This window comes from Catharus ustulatus, chromosome 2, assembly GCF_009819885.2.
Source record: "Catharus ustulatus isolate bCatUst1 chromosome 2, bCatUst1.pri.v2, whole genome shotgun sequence".
Classification (NCBI taxonomy): Eukaryota; Metazoa; Chordata; class Aves; order Passeriformes; family Turdidae; genus Catharus; species Catharus ustulatus.
Window position 1 is genome coordinate 118,306,142 of NC_046222.1, and position 17,570 is coordinate 118,323,711.

The window sequence follows — 17,570 nt, forward strand, 5'->3', positions numbered from 1 at the left end:
AAATATATATGTATTTTTGAGGTGTATTAAACGGGACTGTACATGTAGAGTACACATGCTCATAGTGATTAAGCAGTAACAAAGTGGGTAGTTAACTTTATTTTTGCTATCTTATCTTGGTGTGATTTCATAGCAAACTACTCTTGGATTGTTGAGAACTCTGCTAATGCTATGAAAAAAAACTACACCCAGCTGCTGTTCTAGAGAAATGTTTAAAGACTTTGCTACTCAAAATATTTTGTCATTCAACTGTTGCAGTCCTCTGGACAGAAGAGTTGTAGCTAAAGACTGCAAAAGTATTTAATAAACTGCAGTGTCCTGACTACTGCTGTGTATGTACATTTTTGTTTATGTTGGAACTATGATCACCAGTTTAAAATACAAATTTGTCTATGATAGCCTCACATGGCTTTCATTAATGACACTGTGAAATGATGTAAGGCTTAGAATAGGTGGTCAGAAAATTGGAAGGAGCAGAAGAATTAAAAAAGTTTCACTCCAACTGCACCAAGGGCATATTAGAATAATGTTCGGTTCTTTTATTTTGTATGTTCACTCTGATTTTCGTGGGTTTTGTTTGAAACGTACAAAAGTGATAACTTCTGAATAGTTAAATTGATGTTCTTTTATTATATTCTTTTACCTAGTACAAAGCTAATTTTATTCACAGTCTATTCAAGCAAAACCATCCAATAAAAGTCGTATGAGAGTTCACTAAATGTTTAATATAATCATCTATTAATTATTATTCACCTGGTTTCTTCACTTTCATAATGGTAGGCATTGTTGTATAGATTAGTGGGTGGGACAATAGCTGCAGTATTGATTCTGGCAGTCTTGATTTGGAGATGTCATTTTTATTTTTCCTGAATTGCTATAGCAGTGCTGTGTAAAATGAAAGTCCAGAGTTGCTTTTCCTTCTCTGTAGTATGTTTTCCAGTCCTGCTTTCCCATTTTGTTAACTGTTAGAATAGCCTTTCCTGTCTGTTAGGAGAAATGACCCCATTCTTGGAGAAAATCCTTATTTTATTTGAGTAAATTCTCATAGACTCACCCAGCATTGTGTCTCACCATGCAGGTGTCAGTATCATCAGAGAACAAAAGGGAAGTTGTTCCTTGCTGAATTCAGATGACTGTGATTTATTTCCACAGTTTGAGAGCTCCTGACCTTTCATTTCATGATTTTTCTTTTGGACTGGTGTATGTTTAGTCTGCTGAAGGAGAGAGATGAGAAGTTCTGTCTGTGCATGAAGGGCAGTTCATTAGTGGAGGAGACTCCCAGCTGACTTGAGGAAGGCTCTGTGCCATCACCCCTGAAGGAAGCTCTTGGGTTACATCTGTACTTCTGGTTTTGGTCAAGCCATACAAGAGCTTTGAGGAAAAACATCTGGATAACTTGGATGTCTTGGATCCTCCAGACCCACATCCTTCTGGGTGTAGGCTTGGACAGAGAACAGAAATGGGATTAGAGATGTTTGAGAGTAAACAAAGAGTCAAGTGACTCCTGCTGTGTCTGGAAGGCCCAGCTTGGAGCAGGGGTCAGTGCTGCTGCAGATGTTCTCATGTTTGATAGTAAGGGATGAGTCTGGAGCTCTGGGCATGGCAGTGCAAAACAGAGGTTTTTGCTGTAGCCCGTGTTCTTGACATGTCCTGTAATTGTGAGCACGCTGCTATTTTGTTTAAATGTTTCCTGCAGGCAAAATTGCATCAATATTAATTCAGCTGTGATGTAAAATTGCTTGTCTGTCTGTAAGAGTTAATAAGTTAATGTCTTTTCAGAGCTTGAGTATTTTATTCTCTAAAAATTCTACTGAGAATTTAAATGAGGTTGTAGTTATTGAATTAGGCATGAGTACCTACCACTGGTAAAAAATGTTGAAAATGCTCTTTCAGATCACTTCATTGGGGAAATTTTGGTGATGCCCCTTTTCACAGTGGTGGAAGTAGTTTATATTTTTTATTATTCATGCTTGTCATCCTGGAAAAACTACAAATTGTAAAACCAATATGAAATTGACACTAGATTTAAGTAGAAGGTAAAAATATGATTTTTAGTTAATTTAGTTTGTGCAGAGATAAACCTTACTCAAAGCTTGGAGGGCTCTCTGTGACCAGCAGTTTCTGATGAGCTACATGTGACAGTCTTTCATGTTGTCTGCTGATGATTAAGTGCTGTGCTCCTCTGAAAGACTGGGGTAGGCAACATTCTTGGGTTTTTTTGAATGAAGAACAGTATACATTCAGACTAAATTTGAAAACTGCCCTGGAAAGTTTGTTATTATTCTTGTGGTTTTTTTTTTTTACTCCATTGCTCAACAGTAGCAATGATTAATATTTCCTGTTCAGTAAGCAAGAGACTGCTGAAATATTTTTGTTGTGCTCAGATTCTCTTAAACATTTTCAGAAATCCACTTTTTCATAATTTTCTCAATGGGGATGTGACATAGGGGAAATATGGAAATACTATTTTCTGACCAAGCAAGAATGACTGAATGAGGAATCTGAAGTTTACAGTGTTACTGTGGTCACACTGTGTGATGTGCTGTAGACCTTTATTCCTGATTTTTGTCTTCTCTTTGATTTGAATAATACACAGTGGTTTTGGGGCTTAGGATATTGTCTTTCAACCAAGGTACAGGTAATGGATTTTAAATAGCAATAGCTAACATACCTAGTTCCCATATTACAGTTAAGAAATGCAAACACACAATAATGGAATCTAACTTCTGGTATAGCAAAAGCCTAGCTTAAAATATGTTCTCATATTTAGCCAAGTCTTTGGGCTTTCAGTTTGGTCACTGGTTTTGTAGATGATGATGAGCATACTGTTATGAGACAAGGATCCTTGTTTGTTATGAATTCAGTGTAGATAGGAGGTGTGTGATTCAGCACCACCATAGGATTTCAGGGAAATTTAGATGAGGTGAGAGAGAGCTTAACTCTGTTGCAGGTTTGTCCCTTCAACATTTCACTTGCTCATTTTCTATGTGCTGCAGAAAAGTAGGGTACTGGGCAAGGAGAGCCTTCCTGAAGGATTGTAATTGAGGAAGCTTTGGTTCCACAATAAAAATTTAATACTTTTTAAAGCCTATCTGCTCCTAAGTTCTATTTAAAGAAGTCAGATAGTGCTTCAGGTACATGCAATTGCATTGTCTAGAGGAAGTTCTGTGCCTTTGGTTTGCTTTGCCATTGATGAGAAAAAGCCTGTAAGAATTTTAAAGTGGAAGTGCTTTTGCTGAAGGATTCAGAAATGATAATTTATGTGTGTTATGAGTAAAAAAGTCTGTGAAAAATATTTGTTGAATTTTGCATTGCATCTGCTAACCAACCTTTTGTCCTTATAAGTAGTACTGCACTTGGAGAGTAGGAATTAAACCAATGTGCCTAAGAGAGTGATTTGAAGCACTGTAGTTAATCCCTGTCCCATGTCCCTGTGCTGCTCCACAGAGCCCCAGTTCTCTGCTTGGACTGCCCTGTCACCTGCCCCCTTGGCATTGACCTGGGGGATTTCCTGGGACAGCAGGCAGGATTGTGTTTTCTGGCCTGGGGGCTCAGATCTACCCTCAGTGAAGCTGGTTCTGACTTCTCTTGTTGTGTGACCAGTGGTGTGTGGGAAGGGATTTTGTTTCAACCTGTCATTGGATTTCAGGCAACAACGAGACTTAGCTTCTTTCTTAATTGTTCTGTGACTTTAATTCTATTATCTTTTAGTTGCATTTCAACTGTCCTAGTTTTTTGCAATGGCCTGAGAGGCAAAGCAGTCCTGTTTAGAGTCACTTTGTTTCTGCTCCAAGATGGAGCTGCTAGATGGCATTTCTGTTTTATCTGGTACAGTGCCATCATGACCAGGGACAAGTGAGAGAGGATTTGAAAGTGAGGAAATCTTCACGAATCATGGGAATGTGAAGGAAAAGTTACTGTGTGAGGAGCTGGCAGGTTTTTAAATCTACATTTGGATGTAAAGGAGCAACTGGTATTATTTGAGTCCTTGCACTGGTGCTAAGAAAGGGAGGAGAAAGTGGAAAAAGGAGCAGATAGGTGCAGTGGGAGGGGATGTGTGTGATCTCTCCAAGGCTGCCTGTTCTGCTGCTGCCTGGGGTTCTGCACTATTGGAATCAAAAGCAACCTGGCTGTTGTAAGTGAACTTGCACTAATTTTGTAACTAATTTGTGAGTCATCCTCTCTGAAATATCAGATTGTTAGTGCATTTCATGCAGCAAATTAGTTTCTCTAAATTAATAGACAAGATTAGACTTTCAAATACACGAGGATATCTGGAGTTCAGAATCACCCAATCCTTGAAGAATCAAAAAACGTTACACGTAAGCCATTATTTTGATATGTTCTTCTGTAACAATACTTTCTGATCCACTTTGTTAGCCATATAAAAAACATTGATTATAGGGTAGTACTTCAGTAAAAAGTTAATTTTTTTAATCTGTGTTTTTCTTTCAGGGCAATTAAAGCATTTCAGGAGGCGCTTTATGTTGATCCCAGCTTTTGTCGAGCCAAGGAAATTCATTTGCGACTTGGGCTTATGTTCAAAGTGAACACAGACTATGAGTCGAGTTTAAAGGTAGGTTTAAGTCCTTTCAAATTGAATTAACATTTCTTACAAGTCATGTGTTGCATCTTAAAGCTGCAAGGAATACATAAGCACAGAACAGTCACAGACCACCTGCTATAGAAATTGAAGTGCTTTAATGTGGAGTGTCTTAGTCTAAACAGAAGAAGGATGTGTGTGAGCTGCTGTTCTCCAGATGAAAAATTTGGTGTAGGGCTCTTGTTGAAACACTGAACCTTGGGGGAGACTGAGGTTGTATGGAAAGCTAAGGGGAAGAAAATAGCAGCTTGGATTATTTGATTTCTTTTCTTTTCCCCTGGCTTCCCTGTTGTAAACTGGAAGTTCTTGTAATTAGTAAGCTAGAAAGTTTTTATGCAAAATGCTGCCTTTTAAAATATAATTGTTACTTTTCTAGCAGTTAATTATTCTTTCATTTCCTGGCTTGAGAGTCAGCTTCTAAGGCAACAGTTTCTGGCTAATCAATTGGAAATGGTTTATGGTACCACAGTGCTTTGTTTTTTCTGTACTTCTTCAAATTCCTTGCTATTTACATTCTTTTCTGGTCTCTGTAATCTGTCATTTTATCTCCCTCCATTCAACACATTTGCCCATGTCTTTCCTCTTTCCATTTTTTCCTTTACCCACATGTCCTTTCCTTCCTGGCCTCTAAATTTAGCTGTTACATGTCTTAGAAAAAGGAAGTGTTAACGGAGTTGCGTGTGGTGGGAAGTACCTGCAGGGCTGAGAATTTTGTAATTAACTGTAATTTATAAACACATTTCTGCATATTAATCTTTCCTAAATATTACTGAAAACACTGTGTTTTGTTTTCAAGAATCTTACTGCTTCCTTTTCTTGGCACATTGTTTTCTTGGGTTGTCAGAATCGTATTGTCCAAGATTTGAAAGAGTAGAAGTGTTACTCGCAATTTTTCCTTTCAGCTTTTGTGATAGAGGGAAATATTATGGATAACTCAATCTAAATAATTTCTTGTGTTTGATGTTCACAAGTTTGCAGAGCAAATCAGTCACTTACCATGAGGATTTTGAGTCTACCAAACTCAAAGTTTTCAAAACACCAGCTACAAATGAGAAAAACACCGAAGTAGTGTTTTGAAAACAGAAAGAAATTAATCTTTTTTAATACAGAATTATCATGATTCCATTGCTTTTATGTGGCATGTGGTTAAGTCACTTAAGAAAACAAATGGCCACAACAAAAGCAGATTACCCTGGGGCAGAGGGATGGTCTTCAAAGGATGATGAGATGAACATGATGGGTGTTTGCAATGAAGATAGTTTCATGTTTTTCTTAAAGCAATATAACTTCAGCTTGTTCCTAAAAGTGTGTCTCATTTTCCAGCTTGCAAACCTGATTGCCTCATTCAGCACTCTCAGCCACATTGAATTGAGTGATTTTTCATTTTTTTGCTTTTCCCCCTTTGCAGACTGAGGTGGATCAGAAGTCTGAGCCAGCTCAGGTTGAGATTGCTGGGTTGGTACATCCAGTGCAAGGTTGATGGGATGGGAAGGAGGGCACAGAGTTGTTTTACCCCTTTCTGCTTCAAAATGTAATAGAAACTGCTCTGGAATTACCAGCTGAGACACCTGAAGCAGAGTTTCTGGTTTGCTTCCTTTGCTGTGGAGGTTGCAGTCCTTAGTAAAGAACAACAGTGAGGGACAGAAGAAAAGGCCCTGTGGTCTCAAACACTTTGAGCTGTTTTCAGTTCAGCTCAGCTGTGGGTTTAAGGTGCAGTGCAAGGACTGACTTTGTTTGAAAACAAAGTGTTAGTGATTGCTAGCTTAAACATCACAATGTGTCAGTTGAGGAGAAAACTAAGTAGAATAGTGCTGTAGCTTCTTTAAAAGCCAATCTGACTGTGATTTAAAAAAAAAACACTCCTTAAACCAGAGCTCTGAGTGATGAGAATCTGTCTCATTCTCTGAGACACAGATTATCTCATCTTTGAGCAAAGATATGAGACCCAAAGCAATGAAAAGACAGAGTTGTCTTGTTGTGTGTTTTTTGATTTTCAAAAGGATCTAGGATTTGAGAGGGTAATTAGGGGGGCTGGGACCAGCCTGCCTGTGACTGGCCTGAGCACAAACCCTTTTCCTGGGGCTCTTTACTCACTTTGAGCTCCCCATTCACATGGAGGCAGAAAGTGGAAGTAAGTTTTCATCTGGTGTTCGCTTGTGACTGCTCTGGATTTCACAGATTGTACCAACCTTGCATTAAAGTACTTTGAAATATCATAATGTTTTTGATGGTATTTAAACATTCATGTTAAGTCTGTAATTGCTAAGAATAAACCATTGCCAACAGATGAGTCATTGTCAGTAAGAGTCATTGTCAGTAAGAGTCTTCAGGCAAAGGGGGAAGATAGAAGTCTGAAGGTCATATATTCCATGTTTTTCACAATTTTAGAGCATTAACATAAATCATCTATATTTTATGTAAGCAATTTAAGCGCAAAATTAATTTTTACTATTTTAAGATGTTGGTGATCAAGATAATTGCTAGAGTGCTGTTTAACAAGCATAAAATCAACTCCCAGTGTTTTTTCAAAATCAATTACTGGTTTTGCCTGTTCTGCAGTTAAGACTTGCAAATTACTATGAGAATCCTTGACTTTCTCTGTTATTCCATTGCCATAAACTCTTACAATACCAATGCTGTTGAAAATTACTTGGCCTTCAGGCTTACATTAAGGGAAAAAAGTGTCCCTTCTGGTTGAAAAGAAAACAGTCTAGTATAACCTGGCAGTTGGGACAGTGTTACTTTCAGAGGTGAGACATGAAAGCTGAATTTGCCCCATTCATCAGAAAAGTATAATTAAATCCAAAATTAACTGGCAGTGACTTGGGGGATGGATTTCTTCTTATAAATTGAGGACTGTAACAACAACATCCTACTAAGGTTTACCTCACAGGTCAACTTTCTCAGTTTAATATATCCTACTACCCCTTTCCTGTTCACCATTTCCTACAAAGGACACAAGGAATACTGTGTTCAATGGTGGTAGGAAAGGAGAATAAAGCAGGATCTCTAGAAATAAATCTTTTTATTCATTGGGTAAATGTAGTTGAAAAAGATATTCACGCTTCTGAGTACGTGCCACATTATTTCTGACATGTCACTCACTGTCATGGTCATTTTCCTATTTATTGAAATTTTTTTTTTTTTTAAATTCAGCCTCTTTTTTCATAGGTGCATGTAATCATCTTGTCTTACCTAGGTATCTCAGTTCCACTCTTAAGTACTGTTGAATCTTGAACAATTTCCAGAAAAAACGTGGGAATGAAAGATTTCAAAGAGAATTTTGGAGGACATTACTGTATGACATACTGCTCCAGAACCTCTTCTGGGAGCTGAGCATCAGGTGACAGCTGTGGGAAACCAGCCTCCCTTGTGGTGCTCATCCTGCTCAGTAGTGTTGAAGTCTTGTGCTTTTAGTGGGGCTTTAGAGCCATGATCCTGAAAACCCTTTGAATGCAGAATTCATACTTAAGGGAAAAAAAGAAATGTTTGTTTTTTATATTTATTAGATTAATAACGTTGAGGGAACAGTGGGGGCCAGGGGGCAGATTTTTTTGAGGGTTTGGTTTTATCAGGGGAAGCTTTGTTTGCTTTTGTGTGGAGATTTGTGGTGGGGGAATTGTGTGGGTTTTGTTGGATTTTGTTTGGTTTGTGGGATGTGTTTTTTTAATGGGTGGTCAGTAGGAATGCTGGACATGCAGGTTGGTTTATAGCATCAAAGCAATGTTTTACCTTCGGAATTTTATTTGGTTTTATTACAGGTGCAGCCTGTACCCAGTAACAAAACCTGTAGAAGAAGGAGAACTCAGTTTCTTATGTTTTCAATTAGCTACCTTTTAGTAGGAATACTGATTCTGTCTTTCACTTACAGAAATTTTTCCTTCTTCCTTATACACAAAGCAGTTATTCCAGTAGTTTGCTTCAGGCTTATACTTTCATCTTGCCTGTAAATCATCAATTTAAATATAATTTTAATTTTTTAATTATTCTTCTAAAGATTCTCATTTGTTAGTAATGTTAAGACATGCTGCTTATATTAGGATAAGAAAAAGGCTGGAAAAGAATGAAAATGTGCATGAATTGTGTGAATATGCATGAAATATATAGAAATTAAATACTGATGTACCGATGAACAGCTTGAAGTACTTATTTATAGTCAGTCAGACACTTTTCTACCACTTATTCAAATATTTCTCCTGTATATATATACTTAGGGAAGATATTTTTAGATAGTGCAACTATTATATGCCAGCACATAACAGTTATAGACATATCATTCATTTTTTATGCTCTTTCTCTGAGTAATAAGTAAACAAATATTTAGGATAGTGAAGATTTGGGATTTTGAGCCTTCATGTGCTGTTTTTCCATCTAGTTATCTTTCTCATATGGGCTTAGATTAGTACAGTAATTTCACGACTATAAGGCGCACCCTTTTGACTAAAATTTTCCCTGGAACCCGGAAGTGCGCCTTATAGTCCGGTGTGCCTTATCTGATGGACAAAGTTCAAAAAAATTGCCTACCCGGAAGTGCGACCTGCGAGCCATGGGGGGAGCCGGCAGGGCCATGGCTGCCAGGTGGAGGCGGGGCGGAGCAGGGGCGGGCACGCCCCGGCCCTGTGCAGGCGGAGCCGCCCCTCCAGAGGCACGCCCAGGCCCCGTGCAGGCGGAGCCGTCCCTCCAGAGGCACGCCCCGGCCCCGTGCAGGCGGGACGGCCCCTCTAGAAGCACCCCCTGGCCCTGTGCAGGCGAAGCCGCCCGTCCAGAGGCACCCCCCGGCCCCATGGAGGCGGAGCCGCCCCTCCACAAGCACCCCCTGGCCCCGTGGAGGTGGAGCCGCCCCTCCACAGGCACCCACCGGCCCCGTGGAGGTGGAGCCGCCCCTCCACAGGCACACACCAGCCCCGTGGAGGCGGAGCCGTCCCTCCAGAGGCACACCCCGGCCCCGTGCAAGCGGGACGGCCCCTCCAGAGGCACACCCCGGCCCCGTGCAGGCGGAGCCGTCCCTCCAGAGGCACCCCCCGGCCCCGTGCAGGCGGAGCTGCCCCTCCAGAGGCACCCCCCGGCCCCGTGCAAGCGGGACGGCCCCTCTAGAGGCACCCCCCGGCCCCGTGCAAGCGGGACGGCCCATCCAGAGGCACACACCAGCCCCGTGGAGGCGGAGCCGTCCCTCCAGAGGCACCCCCCGGCCCCGTGCAGGCGGAGCTGCCCCTCCACAGGCACGCCCGGGCCCCGTGGAGGCGGAGCCGCCCCTCCACAGGCACCCCCCGGCCCCGTGGAGGCAGCACGGAGGGGCGGCGGCCATAGCCCGGCCCCGGAGAGGCAGCACGGAGGGGTGGCGGCCATGCCCCGGCCCCGCCGGATGCAGGCGGGCCTGGGGCCCCGCGGCACCGCCCCTGCCAGGTACAGGCGGGCCCGGGGGCCAATGCCTGCCGGGTTGAGGCGGGGCCTCGGCCAGCAACCGCGCGGAGGGAGCTGGGGGCGGAGCCTCGCTGCAAAAAAAAAGTGCGCCCTATAGTCCGGTGCGCCTTATCTGATCTACAAAGTTGCAAATTTTGCCAACTCCCGGCAGGTGCGCCTTATAGTCCGGTGCGCCTTATGGTCGTGAAATTACTGTAATTTTTAAGTTTAAACATTGTACATTGAAACTTTATGTATTTTAATTATTAAAAATAACTAGCCAAAATACATGCAGCTATGAGATGTTTTAGTTTCTTATGTCTAGTTTTATTCTTTAATTCTTCAAGGAACAGCTGCTTTTTTAGATAAAAAGCAAGGTGAAGATTTGGCTCTTGCAAGTTGGATATCCAAGATTTCAAGTGCTTCACACAAAAAAAGCATTTTGTGGAAAGCAAAATGAATTTAATCAAAAGATAATTTCATTAAAAGTGTAAGTGGATGGAAAGCACCATTTTGGGATTGAAATTTCTCTCTTAGTCTTTGTAGTTTGCATATGTCAGTGGTGGAAAGACATGTTCAAGAAGTAAATCCATGGAAGTTTTTCAGTGCAGCATGACACTGTAATGAAACTGCAGGAGAGTTATTAATGTGACTGGTTTTGACAGTGGATAATGATACCACAATGTCTGGCCTACAGAGTGTTCTCTTTTGTTCTCTCTTACCTAGTTTCACTCGGGTTTTTGACTGATTGCTGTAAAGGAGAATTACAGGTGTATTTTAGAAATGTCATGATTACAAAGAGGAGTAAGTGCTAAAACTGAACTACCATGCTGTGTGGCATCTTTGGTCATTTGGGAGGTGGGGAAGAACACACCATGGGAAGAGGAAAAGGTGATTTGGAAACTGAGCATTCAATCTAAGGATGTTGATGGCTAGGTATGGGCAGACTGGGGAATGATGTGCTGGAGAGGAGTGCTGTGGGAAGGGGCCTGGGATCCGAGTTGATGGCAAGCTGAACGTGAGCCAGCAGTGCCCTGGCAGCCAGGAGGGACATCCCTGTCCTGGGGACACCAGGCCCAGCATGGCCAACCAGGCAAGGAGGGATTGTCCTGCTCTGCTTGGGGCTGGGACAGCCGCACCTCAAGTGATGGGGGCAGCTTTGGGGCACAGTGGAAAAAAGATGTGAAGCTGTTGGAGAGTGGCCAAAGGAGAGCAACAAAGATGGAGAAGGCCTTGAGAGGAAGCCCTGTGAGGAGGAGCTGAGGGCACTGGGTCTGTTCAGCCTGGAGGAGGCTGAGGGGAGAGCTCAGTGCAGTCACAATTTCCTGGTGAGGGGCAGAGGGGCAGGCACTGATCTCTGCTCTGTGGTGAGAGGACCCAAGGGAATGGCCTGAAGCTGTGTCAGGGCAGGTTTAGGTTGGGTATCAGGAAAAGGTTCTTCCTCCAGATTGGGGTTGGGCACTGAACAGGCTCCCCAGGACAGGGGTCACAGCACCTGACAGAGCTCAGGCAGGGTTTGGTCAGTGCTCTTGGGGTGACTCTTGTGGTGACTCTTGATCTGTGGGTCCTTTCCAGCTCAGGATAGTCAGTGATTCTGGTGACTCCATTCATGGACCTTCTCCTTACGAGGCATCTCCATCCGGACAGACGCAGTTTTATCAGGGGTAGCCATGACTGCAGGATTGGCATTCAGGGCTTTCAGGAATACTCACAGTGTAACCACAGGCTGCCAGCAAGGACTGAGCTGTGCTTTCTGTGAGCCTGGGCAGCTGTGGGGGCTGGAGGCTCAGCCCTGGAGCCAGCCCAGCTCCAGCTCTGGGCAGATCAGCTCCGTGACCGTGCTGGTGCTGCGGCAGTGGCAGCACAGTCCCTGTGTCCCTGTGGCTGCTGGCAGTCAATCTTTCAGGCTGTTAGCACAGGAATAGCTGAATTCTGATGTTGCAGAAATAATGCATAAAAGGTGAAGGCAGATGGGAGTGTTGAGATAGCTTTGTGAAAATCACAATGTGAGATACTGATCAGTAAATTCAGATGCAACCTTTTTTTGGCTTGCAGAAATGCAGCTTGTATGATCTTTCTGTTTAAAAATAATTTTTCTCTTAGTGCTTGTCAGAACATGAGATTTTTCAGAGTGCACTGCTGCTATTCAGTGTATATGTGTATGAGGCCTTTGTTCCTTGTGTCCTCCAGCAGGTTTTTTTTTTAACTCCCTATCTATAAGTTGGCTTTTTTGTATTTTGGACAAAAGTGCCCGAGTGTTTACACGACGCAAACCTTTCTCTTGCGAGCTGCGCTTGTTGTGAGCTCAGAAGGCAGTGGAGAGCAGCAGGATGAGCTGCTGTAGCAGCACATAGAGCGTGTCCTCTCCTGACCCTGTCCCCTGGTCCCAGAGATGCCTGGCAAATGGAGGCTTGGCACTCTGCCCCGGCTGGTTACACAAGGCTCTCGTGTCCTACTTCTGTGAACAAAAGCTGCTCTGAGCAGCACGGGCATCACACCTAGGTCACACAGGCAGAAAAAGCCATCTCCTGACAGAATTTTACTGAGTCATGATGGAGCTTTCCTTCATGGTAAGTCGGTGAGGATTGTCAGGTTTCAGATGATGGCTTGCCTTGCTTGCTGAATAAATGCAGAGCCGAGAGCTATTAAACTTGCTGATGTCACCCTGGAAAGGAGGAGGGAGTAGAAGCACTATATGAGGTCTCAGGTTTGGATGTAAACAGAGACAGTACTGAAAATCTTCCACTGAACAGAAAAGGGTTCGTTTTGCTTTTGTCATTTATTGATTAAAGAAACAACAAAACCTTGGGTACTTGCCTGTTACATTGTAAAGAATCGCTGTTAATTCTGTGAGAAAGCATGTTAAGTTACCTGAATCAGTGTCAGCTTACTGTTACTTTGCTGCCAGACCTAGTGCTTTCATCAATTCTCTTTATATGGAATCCACTGTACCTCTCATCCTTGGAAAGGTTATCTTTGGAATTGTTTCCACAATCAGAGGCAAGTCAAGGACTCCAAAGGAGATGGAATGGGCTGTAGATAACTCTGCAATTACAGATGACTACAAATCAAGGTGATTTAGGGCTTGGCTGATCTTAAAGGTCTTTTCTAACCTAAACGATTCTATGATTGTGCCTTGAGCCACAGCCCTTGAGGAGAGCCTGTTAGTTTTTAACATTCAGAACACTGCCTTCTAGGTAAATCCTCTTACTGGGGATTTGAATTTCTATAGACTGCTGTCTGCCTTGAGGTATTGTGTGTCGTCTCTGAGCTGCAGCGGCCTCTCCTGCATAACAACTATTCCACACAGCAGTAGCCAGCTCAGTGCTGCAATATTTGAGAGGGGTGCAGATGTTTGCCAGCCGCTGCTGTTGGTTGCAGAAATGGAAGTTGGAAATTATTACTATTTCTTTCATTTTTTTTGGTGCTGCTAATTGTGATTAGTGGATCTGCATTTGGCTGAAGAGGTCGATGTGTTAGAATTTGTGCATGGGGATTTTTGTCTGATTTGGAGTGCTTAATGGGGAGCTATGTATTATTTATCCGGCAAGAGGTGTAGGTTTGCTCGTGTGTGTGTGTATTTTAGAGGTTTGAAAGGTTCTGGGGTTTCTGTGTATTGCTTTTAATTGTGATAACTGTCTAGTGTAAATGGTGTGCTTTTCTGTGGTTACTGGCTTTGGTTTATCAATTTCTTATACTGTTTGTAGATTAGTGAACAGTGCAAGTAGAAATTTACCACACTAAGAAAATTTTCATAATTTGGATTTTTGCGTTTCAGAAGTTGGCTACTGTAGCAGTGATTATTTATTTTTTTAGGAGGCATTGCTGAGAATATTCTTTTTTTTTCTGTATAGCACTTGATACTATTGGCATACTTACATATTAAAATGGTTGGATACTCTTATATGGTTGCCTGCTTTTGCTCAGTGAGTCTCACTGCAGTAACCCTTCAGAGGAGCTGCTACAGAGCAGTTGTCAATCTTTTCTCTTTAGATCTGTTTATTTTTTATAACAGCATTGCTAGGTGAGAGCAAATCTGTTCATTCTGCTTTATCTTTCCATAGTAATTGTAAGTGACGGTGCAAGATGACATATCTGTACAGGAAGGATTTTGTACCTTTTACATTGGTAACACTCAGTTGTACAGGCCAGAGCCTTTTTTTTTTTCTTTTGGCAGTCAAAATGCAATTTAAGATAGAGCATTTTATTTTTATTTAGTTTTTTTTTTTTAAGTTGTCTGCTTAGTAGAATCACTATGGTAACAGACTAAAGGATGTCTCTGAGGCACTCAACCTGCATTGCAATGTAAGTGAGGGGAGACTGTAAGTTGTCTGCCTGCTGAGCAGCAGGGAAATGAATAGACACAGCAGAGAAATAAGCTAATAATTAATATTTCTAAGCTATTATTTAATGCTTGTGCTATGGTTAAAAGTTATTTTACAGTGTAAATCCATTTGTTTTTGTGTTCTCTTCTAGGGGGGATATTACTAAAGTGTTCATTATAAATCATGAATTTGTGTTGATGCTCAACTTGAATTTGGTTCATTTTTAAAATGCTGTTAGATGTTACAAATGATGTTGATGAAGTGGGTGAGGAGGAAGCTGCATCAGTGTATGTCAGAGCTTAGGAAGTGTCAGCATTCTTCTTATGTCTTGTTATGGATAATACATTAATTTTTGAATATTTGTCCCTGTTCAAATTATTATTTTTTGTAAATGTGATGCTCTGATAAAATCTTGCACATCTTAGAGATGTGTTTTGAATGGACATTCTGTGCTCAAGGAGTTATTATGACCATGAGGGAAGTTAAGAAGCATCTAATAGCTCTGAGTACAGCACTGAGAGTGTATTGCACATATCCATTGATACAGACTTACTTTCTTGCCAGCTACAGCAGTAGGCTTCCAGTGCCACCTAGTCTGGCATCCTGAACAGTTTGATTTAAATGATCATTTTTATGCTAAGAAAATAAAGTATAATAAAGCATCAGTCATGTTTTGTGTATTGGAAATCTCCTGACATTGAATTTTGTAAATAACTATATTTATTAGCAGTAGTATTTCATAGGGTAACTCTTAGGCTCCTGTGTTCCTAGGCCTTATTTTCTGTTGAGCTAATGCATCAATGGAAATTTCACATCATGTGGGGATTTTCTAAAATACTCAGGCACTGGAGTTTCTGTGCCTGTTCCATTCATTTTTATACACTTGTTCTCAATCTAAATAGTGATCAGTGAATTAACATGACACTTGCAGAGTTCATTGCTCTGCTTTTGTGACCTTCTTTATAGATGAGTGAAAAACTTACTCAGAACCTGGAATGTTCTAAAAGGTAGTTTTTGTATTCCTTAAAGAACAGTGATTAAAATTAAACAAGCTTTGTGAGAACTTATGAACTCATGTATTAATGTGGAGGTATTCATATTAAATGCTTTTTGACAAGAGTTCAGTTTTTAAAAAAACTTAAAATCACTCAGTTTGTAGGGAGAGTATTCTGTTTTTCTAGATAGATTGAATGCTTAACCATCTATCTCCATGTTTGTATGAGCTGGTGTGCCTGCAGTCCCTGTTGAGCATATAAAAACTTGATCTTCCAGTTTTGACCATTTATTTTGATGCCTTCATCCTTTCAGATGCAACCCCAGTTGTTTTGTGAAGATCTGTTGCCATCTTACTTTGTAATAGCATTGAAGTGTTTGCTATAAAAAAAAAATTACTTTCCTCTAGTAAACAATTGAACAGAAATTGAAATATTTTTTTTAAGACACATGGTAAAATGCAGTATTGATCTTCAAGTACAAAATTGATTTACTCTTAGTTTGCCCAAGTGCTAGTCTTACTTTATTTGAAAAGCAAATAATTCTTTTTTCTTTGCAGCATTTTCAGTTAGCTTTGATTGACTGCAATCCCTGCACTTTGTCTAACGCTGAAAGTAAGTAACCAATAAGTATTTATTTTGTTGTGCATTTCTTTTAAGTCTTATGCTCACAACTGTATGAATTTTTAATGAACCAGGTCTTTAAATTCAGAAGAATTGGTGCTGAGAGAGGGAGACTGCAAAACCTGTCTCCCTGTCTCAGTGGAGACAGATGTTCCCATGGAATAGTGGATTGTTTTAGTAAATGGAATAAGTAAAAATTGAGACTTAGCTTATTCATTACTCTGAGTACTTGAGTTCTGGAGGAAATTTACTATTTGACTACTTTTTCTTTATTTATAAAACTGATGTTGTGCTGTGGCAGACATTTAATAGCAATTATTTTAAACTTTGCATCATCTTGATAATCTATAAATTTTCAGTGATTATTTTCATGCCATTTAAATTTATAGGTCCAAAATTCAGCATCAATCTTACTGTAGAAATAAGAGCTAAAACCCCATATTTGATTTTTTTTTGGTTTTTTTTGATGTCAACTATATATTAGTCTATATTTGAACATGTTCATCTTTAGTGCAGTGGGATCCATCATAGCAGTGTCCTGCAGTAATTTACCCATAGCTAGTGGAATTGTATGCAAGAATAAATGTGTGTTTCTTTGTGTTTTGGATTCTGTAAGAGTTAAAAGGCTGAGAGTTGTGAAGGAAATTATTCCTTCAGTTTTTAGGTACTCTCATGTTGAGCTTAAAAGTCTCACTTCAGAGTGATTGGATAAAATATTTAAAAGCATTTCTTTAAAAACTGGATGGAATTGTGAATATTGTATCAGCAAGGGAGTGAAAGGGAGTTTGTTCACATGGCTGAAACCACTGGCTGTATCAAGGAGCCAGCTGTGCTTCAAGGCTGTCTTCAAAGCTTTGTCACTTATCAGGGGCAGACACAGATAATTTTGTAAAAATTTGCAGAATTCTCCCTGAGTCAATAGGCTTTTATTGCTTTTCTACCAGACATGTGATTCTTGATTGTATTTCGTGTTTGTTCATATTCTTTCTCACCAGCTTTATCGCTTTTCACTAAATCTCTGAATTTCTGTAAGGTTTTCCTAACCCTTCCCCTCCAGTCTCCTCTGCCCCCAGATTTGTGTAGAGGGGTGGCCCCATTTAGAGGCTTCAGTGCCTGATAAACCTGAAGGATGAGAGTGAAGAGGACTGAGAGGTGCTTGGTCAGGGCCCACTGTGCTGTTCTGGGAAGGAGAACTGAGCCCCCTGCCCCAGGGTGTTGGGTACCCTCACTAAAAGCTCCATTTAATCCTCCCCCTTGCATTTCTAAGGGCTGGGTGAGTAGCAGCCTTACACTGAGTGTGCTCCCAGCAGAAATATTAGAGTGCTAAGCATCTTTTCTTCCTATTTAGGCAGTCTCTAATCTGACACCTTTAATTTTCCTTTCCCCTCCAAGGCATCACTTCATTTTGGAGCTTCACACTGAAAGGGTTTTGTTAGGAGGGGAAAAAATACAGAGAGAGATTTTTTAGATAATGAACTCCTGAAACAAAAGCAGAGCTTTTCTTTCATCAGTACAAAGTGAAGTTTGATGATGCAGTGAACATAATGGGTGTGTTATGTCCTCTTTAGCAAGAAACACAAAAAGTTTATTAAAATTTTAGATGATGCATTTCATTCTGACCTGGTT

At 41.0% G+C, this 17,570-nt stretch overlaps 1 protein-coding gene across 11 annotated transcripts in view; it reads left to right on the forward strand.

Annotated features, from left to right (window-relative positions):
* The window catches only part of KDM6A (lysine demethylase 6A), a 153,284-nt gene that overhangs the window by 77,468 nt on the left and 58,246 nt on the right, over positions 1 to 17,570 (forward strand). For 9 of the 11 annotated variants that reach the window (XM_033051032.2, XM_033051033.2, XM_033051034.2 and 6 more), the window contains exons 6-7: positions 4,456 to 4,576; positions 15,881 to 15,935. In XM_033051032.2, the coding sequence (XP_032906923.1) occupies positions 4,456 to 4,576; positions 15,881 to 15,935 (176 nt within the window). Of the gene's footprint in view, positions 1 to 4,455; positions 4,577 to 12,520; positions 12,574 to 14,274; positions 14,309 to 15,880; positions 15,936 to 17,570 lie in introns of those variants that run through there. The other 2 variants (XM_033051042.1, XM_033051043.1) reach the window with 2 other exon arrangements.